Source organism: Desmodus rotundus, chromosome X, assembly GCF_022682495.2.
Source record: "Desmodus rotundus isolate HL8 chromosome X, HLdesRot8A.1, whole genome shotgun sequence".
In the NCBI taxonomy this organism is placed as follows: Eukaryota; Metazoa; Chordata; class Mammalia; order Chiroptera; family Phyllostomidae; genus Desmodus; species Desmodus rotundus.
Window position 1 is genome coordinate 88,689,622 of NC_071400.1, and position 12,658 is coordinate 88,702,279.

The window sequence follows — 12,658 nt, forward strand, 5'->3', positions numbered from 1 at the left end:
CCAAGAATCAGACATTTAAGAGAAGCTTCCCAGGTGATTCTTAAGCAGTACGATTTGAGAAACATTGGGTGACTGGGTATCCCTCCCCAAACATTACTTCTGTGATGTGCAGTGAGCTCTCTGCACTTCTGAGGGATGGCTGCGAGCTCATTTCTCGGTTACTTCATTTGGAAATGCTCTCTCCCCAGCTCGATCTTGAGGGCACTGAGCACAGGCACTCATACAGCCTTGATGCCCAGACTTCCAGAAAAGAGGGAGCGCCATTTTCCTGTCTAAGTAACAGACCTTTGCTCCCTGTACTGGGAATATGGTCATCAAATAGCCACGCTGCTCATTTTCAGTAAAGGGGCAGGAATTCTTGAACAACTTATGAACCCAACAACAGCCTGACAAGGTGCAGAGTTGAATATGAGTAAAACTTACAGACTTGGCTTCTGTGCTATTATCAAGGTAGTCTTCCCTCACAGCTAGGGAGAGCGTTGCTTGGTCCAGCTGTTGAAATAAAAACAAAGTATTTTGCTTACACTGTCAATTCTCATGTGCCATGTTAACGAGAGTCATGAGATCTGCATCCCAGTCATATTTTGAGGCTGTGTTACCACTACAAAAACAACTCAATACACTCAGAGCTACATGTAAATAGGCACTTCAGCAATGATAGATATTATCAAGTATCACAGACCTGTCTCTGCTTCCCCAATTCATGGTTTCTAACCCGTTCAAGGTTCTGTCAGCACTAAATAGCATCAAAGCTTTTGGAGTGGGAATAGGTCTGTTTTTGGAGTTTAACTGGTTTTCCCCCTTATTTGATGGGTGGAGAAACAAAAGCCAGAGGAGTGATGGGACTCTGCCACAGTAACACGGCTGGGCAGAGCTCAGACGAGAATTGCTGTCTCCTGTAGCCAGATCCAGTACTCCCCTCACTGCAGTGTTCTGCAAAATGCCAATCTGGATGGAACTGATTAATGAGATTGTCCACTTCCCCACCCCAAAAATAGTGTGTTGCATTGACTTATTTTATTTGAAAGGAATCAAATGATAATTTTGAGAAATCTTAGCAAATTTTAGAACCCTCTCTGGAAAGCTTAGGATAAGTGATAAAAATACAAATAATAGACAACAAAAAATAACTAGGATTTTCATGGAAAAGTATAGCATCATTTTGTGAATTAAAACTTTCAGCACTTTAAAGACAGTCAAAAGGAAGAAGATAATTGTTTCAAGGAATGTGCTAAAACAACGGGACATCCATGTATGAAAAAATGAACCTCTACCCATAGCTCACACCTTGTACAAAAATTAATTCAAAATGGATCACAGACCTAAATGTAAAACCTAAAAACTATAAAATTTCTAGAACAAAACATAAGGGAAATCTTGTGACCTGAGGTTAGACAAAGAGTTCTTAAACATGACACCAAAATCATAATCCATCAACAAAAAAAATAAATGGGATATCATCAATATTAAAAACTTTTGCTGTGAGAAAGAAAATGACAAAACAAGCTACAGACAGGGTGAGAGTATTTGAAAACTCACCTACAGGATTGGGCAAAAGTAGGTTTACAGTTGTTCATATGGAAATAGAATCATCAATAAATAATAATACAAGAATAAACTCTGTTTTGCATACTTACAACTGTAAACCTATTGTACTTTTGCCCCATCCTGTATATGACAAAGGATTTATATCCAGAATATATAAAGACCCCTCTCAAAACTCAACAAGAAAACCACAACCCAATTTAAAAGTGGGCAAAAGATCTGAACACACACTTCACCCATGAAGATATGCAGACAGAAAATAAGCACATGAACAGATGCTCAACATCACTGGTCGTTAGGATGATATAAATTAAATCAACAATAAACACAACTACCCATCTATTAGAATGGAAAAAAAAAAGATAACACCAAGTGTGAGTGAGGATTCAGAAAACCTGGATCACTCGGACATTGTTGGTGGAAATGCAAAATAGCAAAGCCCCTTTGGAAACCAATTGACAGTTTCTTATAAAGTTAAACATACACCTACAGATGACTCAGCAATCCCCCTCCTAGGTATTTACCCAAGAGAAAGGAAAACTTAATGCCCACACAAAAACCTGCATGTAATGTTATTCATAATCACCAAAAACTGGACACAACCCAATAGTTCTTCAACTGGTGAATGGATAAACCAACTGTGATACACAATGGAATACTACTTGGCCATAAAAGGGAATATACCTCTCATACATGCCATAACAGGAGAATTTTTATCACTTTCTGGAAGAGGCAAAACCACAGGGACAGCACATAGGGTTTGGGGATGGGCAATGGGATGACTACAAAGGGGTAACACAAGGCAATTTTGGAGGGTGATGGAACTCTTCTGTTTCTTGATTATGGTGGTGACGGCTGTGCATTTGTCACAACTTATAGACACATGCACCACAAAAACTGAATTTAACTGCATGTATATTTTAAAATGAAATTTTAAAAAGATCTTTCTCTAAATCTATCGTTTTTTTTTTCTTGGATATCAACAACTGCCTCAAGGCTCAATAAAGTGGATTACAACAGCAGATTTTCTCATTTAAATCTGATTCACACATTAAAAAGTCAAATTAGGGAGAACCAAGATGGCGGCGTAGGTAGACACACTGCGCCTCCTCGCACAACCAGAACTGACAGAGAATCGAACAACAAGGGGGACCAACACCAAGAAAATAGAAAATAACCATTCATCCAGACTGGTAGGAGGGGCGGAGACGGGCACCGGGGTGGAGAGGACTCGCATGGCTGTGGCGGGACTGAGACTGGCGGAGTGTGGGACAAATGGCGCAGGCAGTCCGAGCACTAGCAGGCCCTGCGGCCCCACATCTGCGCAGATAAACCCAGAGGGCCGGACTCAGAGTGGCGGAGAGTGGGGCAGGCAGAGCAGCGGGTAGCACCCCGCGGCACCACATTCGCCCACAGATAAACCCGACAAATGGCAGGGAGCGAAGCAAACCGCATAACCCAGGGCTCCAGCTCAGGGAAATAAAGCCTCAAACCTCTGATTGAAAACGCCCGTGGGGGTTGGGGCGGCAGCAGGAGACACTCCCAGCCTCACAGGAGAGGTTGTTGGAGAGACCCACAGGGGCCTAGAGTGTGCACAGGCCCACTTACTCGGGAACCAGCACCAGAGGGGCCCAGTTTGATTGCGGGTAGCACAGTGAAAGGTTGAAGTCCGGAGGAGAGTGAGGCGGCGCCATTGCTCCCACTCGGCCCCTCCCCCATGTACAGGGTCACAGCACAGCCACCAGCATTACCCCGCCCTGGTGAACACCTAAGGCTCCGCCCCTTAAAGTAACAGACGCGCCAAGACAAATAAAAAAAAAATGGCCCAAATGACAGAACACTTCAAAGCTCCAGAAAAAATACAACTAAGCAAGGAAGAGATAGCCAACCTATCGGATGCACAGTTCAAAGCACTGGTTATCAATATGCTCACAGACTTGGTTGAATCTATTTGAAAAACAGATGAAAAAATGAAGCCTATGCTAAGAGAAACAAAGGAAAATGTACAGGGAACCAATAGTGATGAGAAGGAAACTGGGACTCAAATCAATGGTGTGGACCAGAAGGAAGAAACAAACATCCAACCAGAAAAGAATGAAGAAACAAGAACTTGGAAAAATGAGGAGAGGCTTAGGAACCTCCTGGACGCCTTGAAACGTTCCAACATCCGAATTATAGGGGTGCCAGAAGGAGAAGAGGAAGAACAAAAAATTGAAAACTTATTTGAACAAATAATGAAGGAGAACTTCCCTAATCTGGCAAAGGAAATAGACTTCCGGGAAGTCCAGGAAGCTCAGAGAGTCCCAAAGAAGCTGGACCCAAGGAGGAACACGCCAAGGCACATCATAATTACATTACCCAAGATTAAATGCAAGGACCTACATCCAAGATTACTGTATCCAGCAAAGCTATCACTTAGAATGGAAGGGAAGATAAAGTGCTTCTCAGATAAGGTCAAGTTAAAGAAGTTCATCATCACCAAGCCCTTATTATATGAAATGTTAAAGGGAGTTACCTAAGAAAAAGAAGATCAAAAATAGGAACAGTAAAAATGACAGCAAACTCACAGTTATTAACGGCCACACATAAAACAAAAACGAGAGCAAACTAGGCAAACAACTAGAACATGAGGGTTGTCATTAAGGGAGTGGGAGGGGGAGAGAGGGGGAAAGGTACAGAGAATAAGTAGCATAGATGATAGGTGGAAAATAGACAGGGGGAGGGTAAAAATAGTGTAGGAAATGTAGAAGCCAAAGAACTTACAAGTATGACCTATGGACATGAACTATAGGGGGGGAATGTGGGAGGGAGGGGGGTGGGCAGGATGGAGTGGAGTGGGGGGGGGGGGAAATGGGACAACTGTAATAGCATAATCAATAAATATATTTAAAAAAAATAAAAAATAAAAAAATAATAATAATAAAAAAAGAAGTACAAATTGGTAGTTACAATATAGTCACGGGGGTGTAAAATACAGCATAGGGAATATAGTCGATATTATAATAGCTATGTATGGTGCCAGGTGGGGTACTGGAAATATTGGGGTGGGGAGGAACTTTGGAAAGTATATGATTATCTAACCATTATGCTGTATACCTAAACTCATACAAAATATTATTGAATGTAAACTGTAATTGAAAAATATTTTTAAAAGAAGTATGTAAAAATAAAGTTAGCTCCTGAGTAAAAAAAAAAAAAAAAAAAGTCAAATTAACAGTATATAAAATCTAAATAACAAATCAAAATTTAGTAGCATGTTAATGAAAAAATTAATTACATTCCCATACCATTAGTTTATACAATGTTATATTGCTTTGATCTATCTCTACTTTCTTATTCATCTTAATGTAATCTCAAATATTTTCTTTCTTAATACTTAAAATCTGTATAGGATCATAGTTTTCCATGAAAATCCCCTTCATACACAACAAATTCTACAAAGGCCAAGTTAAGAGTTAGCAATGTGCCCTGGCTCAGTGGATTGGGCATTGGACTGTGAACCAAAGGGTTACAGGTTCAATTCCCAGTCAGGGCACATGCCTGGGTTGCAGACCAGGTCCCCAGCATGGGGCGTGCGGGAGGCAACCACACATTGATGTTTCTCTCTCTCTCTTTCTCCTTCCCTTCCCCTCTCTCTAAAAATAAATAAATAAAATCTCTTTTAAAAAAAGAGTTAGCAGTGTTATGAAAAATTCGAGGAAAAATATTGTTTTAGTTTCAAGAGGAAAAAAGATATTTTCATAACATCTATTTTGTCCATGTGTTCCTAAAATCCTCAAATTATTGTGTTCAATTTTCTTCTCTAATTGGCCCCAAACCCCAAGTCACAAACCAGCCTGGCTTCATCATAACGCAATTCCCAATGTACCACCATTTCTTCCAAAAATTAAGTAAGGCAGGACCACAGAACACAATATTATGATTAAGATGCTTTGGCTTTCAATTAGATTTGGACCACTTGGAGAATCTTTTGATCTTCAGTCTCATAGGAAGGGAAACTGTGTAGACAATATTAAGAAAGCCAAAGCTTCCCTCTGATGAAATGAAGTTTAATCCACTTATTATAAAAGTCTCAATGATTCAAATGAAGTTACCAGACTTTTTTAAACCTTCAAATTGTTATGGTTTCTAGGGAACATTTTAAATACACCAAACAGATTGAATAAGGTCTGTCAACTAAATCTCATTAGAAACATACAAAGTCTTGAGAAAAATGACTTTCTCAAGGGGCCAACATTAGGACACTGTGTTATTTGAGGTTTTTTTAAATCCTTGCATCTGAATATTGCAGGTTGAAAGTAAAATGTGTTTAGGAAACCAAACACATTGAACTGAATTACGAATATTTTTTTTCTCCAACTGCGATAAACCTCAGGAAACAAAATAGTAATACAAAAAGAAACATCTGACAAATTATGATATAGCAAAAGGAAAGACAGAGAAATTAGAAAACTGTCATTTCCAAAAGAGTCTCTCCTTGTCATCCTTATGGATTTTGCTATGAGTCACACAAATATAGGCCAGAGTGATGATGACTTTAAGTCGCTGTTTCAGTAACACTTATATTTAAGTCTTTTACTGTCCCTTAAATCCTCATTCTTGTTATCTCTTTACATAAAATAAACCCAAACACACGTAACAAGGTGTGGTTTCGGGCATCAACTTCTGTCGTTTCCTGCATGTTTCTATTTAAGCCTGTGACAAACCCTGTGCCATGTTGCCACAGGGGAAAAGGAAGTCTAAGTGCACTGAGGGAGGAGAGTTTGGGGTAAGAGAGACTTCTCATAGAGCACAAAGAAGCTAAAGTTTCTACTGAGCAGAGGGACCGGTGGCAGGATCTGAAAGGGAATGAGAGGCCCGGGGCCCCAGCAGCAGAAAAGCGCACTTGAAGGGGCAACCAAGGCTGGGACAGTGGGTTTCTTTTTAGAAACAGATACTTGATGATGGGAGGGTCTCCAAGCCCCCAAGATGGAGGCTGAGAAATGGGGCAACCAGGAGGTAGGGACATGCCAAGACTGGTTCAATTTCCCACTAAAAGGTGGGTGAGAGCTCAGAGTCAGCAATGACTGAAGGAACAAGGTGGCAGCGTCCCCACTATACCTTCAAGATGTGTTCATTGGATGCCTTGTCATCAGGGGACACATACAAACGGATGAACACAGAATTGCTGTATTGACCACGAAACGTTGCAAGTGTGTGCAGAAGGCTGAACTTTCTCTCTGACCAAACCCCTTCCGGACCAATATTAGACTCGAGCACAGGCCAGCGAAAAGGTGAATGCCGCAGGATGTGTAGCAATGGCTTGGCATCTGCTTTTTCAATTGCTTCTGAAAGGGAGAAAATATGAAGGGAGAGTTAGAATTGCAAACTGGATCACTGAAGTAGAATGTGAGGGTATCTTACCAAGAGAAAATTCCTGTAAGGCCCCAACTTAACATTTCAGCTGTTACAGAGAGGTGCAGAGGGCTGGGCATAAACAGGCACAGAGCCACCTATGAGTCACACTGCAATGTAACTGTCTAAAGCTGGTGTTCTCGCCAGGAGAGCGAACTAGGGAACCTGCTGGATGTTCCCTACAATAAAAGATAGGCTCACTACACTGACCCCAGGCAATGAGCGATGTTCGGCTGGTAATACTCTGCAAGACTAAGGAACAACCCTAGCTAAAGGAAACTGCTCAATAAAACCAATCACTCCCCAATAAAAGTGAATTAATGCCTCAGATTCTTTCATCATCTTTTACTGCCCTCTTCTAGCTAACAAAATAATACCCCAAGGCCTAAACAAGCCAATAGAGAGGCACTGGCTTCTTCCTGCAATGGCCTTGAGAAAGTGGACCAAGTAAAAGGACGTGTCTCTTTTAACTCAAATCAGACCCAAGATACTGAGACATACCTAAGACACCCAACAAAAATGAGTATTAGGCTGGTGGAGAAGCAGAAGGAGACTGGCCTTCCTGGGAATCTGGATTTCTCTAGGCCTCAGTAGGTCAACTGGGGACATAGTAACACTCCCACGGGCCCTCCTTCCCAGGCTCCTTCTCAGACCACACCTGGTCTTTGGATTCTGGTTTCTGCACCACAAAGGTGGGGTTTGTCTTTCTGACTCTACCCAAGTTTCTCATGGAGTAAGTGATACCCAAAAGAAGCCATGCCATAGAAATAGAACTATTTTCTCGACCAAGCAAGCAAGAAAACATTAAGACAGGGCTAGTCAAAATCCAGTTTTTAAAAGCTGTTCCTTTCCCTAAACAAAACCTTTAAACATTAACAGGATTCTTAGTTCTCATTTTCCTTAAACAATGTCTTTAAACATTAAAAGAACTCCCAAGAATAAGGGTGGTGAATATGTTATTTATTTTTCTTTATTACTCACTCTCATTCATGCAAGATGAATAAAGGATTTTGGCTTTCTGGATGGCTTCGATGTCCCTCCTTCTACTGATCGATTTCTCCAAAAGTGCTAGGAAGGTTAAGAAAGGATTCATTAGTATCCACCCACATGTGGTGCTGAGTTGGAGGGCATTGATAGTCACAGCCTCAGCCTCCAGCCCTCAGCAAATTAAAGGTAAAGACAGGCAACCCTAGAAAAGACACATCTATAAAAGATATGCAGACAGCTGAACGATTCCAAGTTGCTTGAAGTTCAAATAAAAGCAATTTACCATTCTTTTCTCAAAGGTTCTCCTAACTCAAAGAAACCAAAAGTTCAATTTCCAGCTGAGACTGGACCTTCTGCAGGGGTTAACGTTTTCTGCCACCTACACGAAAGGAAACAGAATTCATTTATTCAAGAACCAAAAATAACTGAATTCTGTTCCTTGTTTTCTGCACCGAGTAATAGTCTCAACGGAGGCAATTTCATCAGGGTCGGATTTCTTAAGATTTCTTCACAGCCAAGCCTCTCAGGAAGGTCACCTGGAAGAAATTTCCCATTAGAAGTTTTATTCAATGTTGCATAAACATGCTGTGGACATGGAAGAAGTTGTTTAGACAGGAAATGTAGAGGCGAGACTGGGAAGCCTATCCAGATTGCCTGAAAACTTGCCATTTACACATTTGAAGTCCTGACCATTTAAATGAGGCCATGTGTATAAAACGGTCGCCAGCATAGACCTAAGCCTGCCTGGAAAATGATTTCTATTTATAAAAGTCACTGATGCTATTGTTTGAAGGTGGAAAATGACAGCTATCACCACTTCATTAAATAAGGAAAGAGGAAAGCCAAACTTCAGTTAAAACCACCCTCCCCCCAAAAGACCACTTTGGTTATAATACTGGAGAGGACTGAATTACCAGCAGGAGGCCAAGACAAAGTATTCCTGTGCAGCACCGTGGTACTGCCTCCGTCGCGCTATATCTCTTGTTGTGAAGGCATTTGGGGTTATTTCTGAAACAACCCAGCAGCCTCCAAACGACGATACAACAGATGCTCCTACAATACGCAGAATGGCTTCAAAACACAATGTACAGTGCTAATCAAATTAGGAAATAATGACACAGTCTCTGAAGAGGAACTGACTTCTAAACTACAAGTTCTGTATTTCCACAACAAAATGCAATCCAGAGTTCCCGTCCAGCTTTTTAAAGTACCTGTACGTCCAACAAGTCTATGTAACTAGATTCAAATAAAATAAATTCAGTTGGATGTGGGCATTTTCTATTCTTTAAAATTGTGTGTAGTGCTTATTTCTTGTGTATTACACAGAAATAAAAGTAGGACAACTACCTCCAAGGATAAAGAATGGAATTTTTTTTAAGAAACAGAAAGCTCTATAACAATATCCACATATATTTCTATTCAAATCAGATCATGTGCCTTTCCACCATATTGCTTCCACAGTCACTGATTGGATTGTCAGGGAGACACATTTGGAAGTAAACAATCCAAATTTCATTTAGAAATGCGGTATTATTCCAATGCTATAAACATTCCACAGGCTGCAAACATGCAGGCCCTGACAAGCCACGGCAGCAAAACAACTCAAAGTGTGAAATACCTACCTGCGTGTACACTGAGGTATTCTGTATCACAAGGAGGAAAAAAGAGGACTTGTATATGCTAAGTAGGGTAATCCCAAAATGCTAACCATGCTAAATATCAACAATTTATACATGCCAAAATTCTAGCTTCTGCACCAGAATTTGGCTTTAAGAAAAAAATTCAGCTACCACAGGTTATTTGTCTTACCCTTTCCCTTGTCCTCTTTTTCTCTTCATACCCAAGCAGGCAGGAGAGCATTGATATGCAGACAGTGATGCGTCCGTCAGTTGGCAGCATCCATTTTATGTACCTCTGTATTCGAATTAGTGGAAAGAGAAATAAAATCTAGTGTAGGGAGTCATTCATGAACAGAAAACAAAGCCTACCTATCAAAGACAATTACTCAGGCGATTCAAATGTCCCTAAAGCACAGAGACGGGCTCACAGGTCACCCATTCAAGGGCATTCCTGTTATAATCAGTGTTGTTTCATGGAGGATTTCTCATTTTTGTCCCCACCCCACATCCAGGTATTCCGAACCATGTTACAAGAGAAAAGGAAAACTCCAGTTTATAAAAACCTGTAGTACACAAATCTCAGACTTCAAAACTGATTTCAAAGTGCTTCTGGCTATCGAGTCTGAACATTACATATATTATGTAAGTATTTTTTCTTCATCATGCCCAATCCAATACAATTTTTTAAAGACAACATATCCCCATGTCAAGGGGATGAGCTTTCAATTTGCACAGACACGGATTTCAGTTGCAGCTTGCTGATACTTTCCAGCTGAAACCTGAGCAAGTTATTCCATCTAATCCTCAGTTTCTTCATCTGTAAATCTGGATAATAACAGTGCCTACCTCCCAGAGTGGTGGTGAGAATCAAACATTTTAATGCACAGAAAGTCCCAATTTCAATGCCTGGACACATGATAAGTGATCCATCAATGGCGGCTTAAACAGGGTTACAGGCTGACTCAGCCCTACCCAAAATTGTAACATAAGCTTATTTCTACTGCTTCCTCCAGAAATGGTTTTTCCTCTGCCTTTCTTAGGATATTGCAGCCAAAGGCCTTGCACTAACCTGACACTCTGCAGGTAGGACAACCCCACAACCCCTCCGCAGGTAGGACCTGCCCGAGCCATTTTACGGAGTCCCGTGCTCTCAACACTTCCTCTGCTTTCCCAATAGGCGCAATGCTCCATGAAGAGAGGTATTTTGCAGTCAGGGTTAACCTCTGAGAATATTTTGTTTCTTCTGGAAACAAGGCATTTTCCTTTTTTATGTAAACTTTTTCAATGAAATTACAGAAAAGTACACTGATTGTAATTTTGCAGGACTTTCACAAAGTAAACACACCCACATAATCAACATTGTGACCACAATCCCAGAAGCCCCTTGGGCTCACTTCTAATCACTAACTGCAATCAAGACAACCAACATCCTCTTTCGTGAGGTGCTTACTCAAGTCTATTCCCCACATGTCTATTGGCTTCATCTACCTTTTACTGATTTGTAGAAGTTCTTTATATACAAGGTCTATCTAGAACGTATCCAGCCATGCACTATGAAAAATAGAGACATCTATTGAAGAAGATACAAGATACAGGAAACACTGTACACAGGACAGTGATGCCTCAGTCCCCTTCAAAGCAGGCACCTTGGGACCTCACACAGTTCTCCCAATTGCCATAAGCTGCCCTATATTTTCCTGAATCTCATCCACAGTCTGAAATCTCTTCCCTTTCAAACGTGATTTTAATTCTGGGAAAAGCCAAAAGTCACAGGGCACCAAATCTGGGCTATAGGGGGACTGAGTCACCTGGATAATTTGATGTTTCACCAAAAAACTCTGCATGAGACGTGATACATGAGCAGGTGCATTGTTGAGATGAAGCTGCCAATCACCACTTGCTCATAGCTGCAGCCTTCTGAATCATCTGAATAGTTTCCACTGAGGACTGTTCAAGCTTAAAACAAAGTTTGATGCAGATCCATTGCTGTACTAGCTTAGTCATTTTGAATGCAGTGGCCACACAGTACACACGCTCACTCAATGGTGTCTACTGGCCCCACTGACTAGGACAGTGAAGTCGTCATTGTTCACAGATGTGCATTCCAGTCCACTCTCCTTGGCTGCCCGGTTACACTGATGTCATGAAAACTGTTATCATTATATAAACAATGGCTGGACTTTTTCCAGACAGACCTCGTATTCTACATACAAGTCCTTTGTTGAATATTTGTATTGCAAAATCTTATCCCATTCCATGGACTTCATTTTCTTAATGTGTCATGTGATAAACCAAAAGTCTTTATTTTAGTGTAGTCCAATTTGCCCATTTATTTTCCTTCTATGATTAGCCTATTTTGTGTCCTATTTAAGAAATCTTTGCCTGCCCTAAGGTCATGAAGACATTCTCTTATGTTTCCCCCTGGAATCCTTATTTTTTAAGCCCATGTAAAATTTGTTTTTCCTACAGTGTGCACAGCCATGCCTTTGTAACACAAGCCTGGCCTCACAGGGGTGAATCACGTGAGAATTTTAATGAAGAAGGTACTTTTGGTCACTGGGCCTCAAATATTATCACCAAAAATACCTTTGGTGCATAAAATTGGCATTAAGAATGGCTATTTTCTATTAGATCGAGTACTCTTTGGGGCAGGGGCTGGGTCACGTTCATCTTTGAACACCCAGGGCCTAATGCTTGGCGTGCTTGATGCTCAATACACACTTGCCGAGTTGAATTCCTTACGAGAGAGTTTTTAATCACACTGAAAAGGAACTGTGAGAAGTTGGACTGACTTCTTCTATTATTTCTTTTTATAATTAGCAATGTCCTCATTATGCTAACATCCATAATCTCCTTTTCTCACATTTCAGTCCCTATATCATACAATGAAATCCAAGACACCGTCTGTTTTCATGAACAACAGTTTTTAAGATACCTAAGTTTCATTTTACCGATGGTCTCAGCTAATCATCCACTTCTACTTCACTCCTAGGCTGGGAGCAGGGAATTCTTAGTATGTGACTTCCTTAAGCACAGAAGCCAGACAGGACTATCAATTCTACTCACTCAGTTCACTTCTGCTCAGACAGGCCCTTTATTTAGAGGTCTGGAAT

The 12,658-nt window shown here is 40.9% G+C and overlaps 1 protein-coding gene across 2 annotated transcripts in view; it reads right to left on the minus strand.

The window, feature by feature from the left end:
* Positions 1-12,658, minus strand: part of PHEX (phosphate regulating endopeptidase X-linked) — a 169,103-nt gene that overhangs the window by 122,310 nt on the left and 34,135 nt on the right. For both annotated transcript variants that reach the window (XM_024569898.2, XM_045203239.2), the window contains exons 4-6: positions 7,921-8,007; positions 6,646-6,872; positions 424-492 (exon numbers count right to left, since the gene is read on the minus strand). In XM_024569898.2, the coding sequence (XP_024425666.2) occupies positions 424-492; positions 6,646-6,872; positions 7,921-8,007 (383 nt within the window). The remainder of the gene's footprint in view (positions 1-423; positions 493-6,645; positions 6,873-7,920; positions 8,008-12,658) is intronic.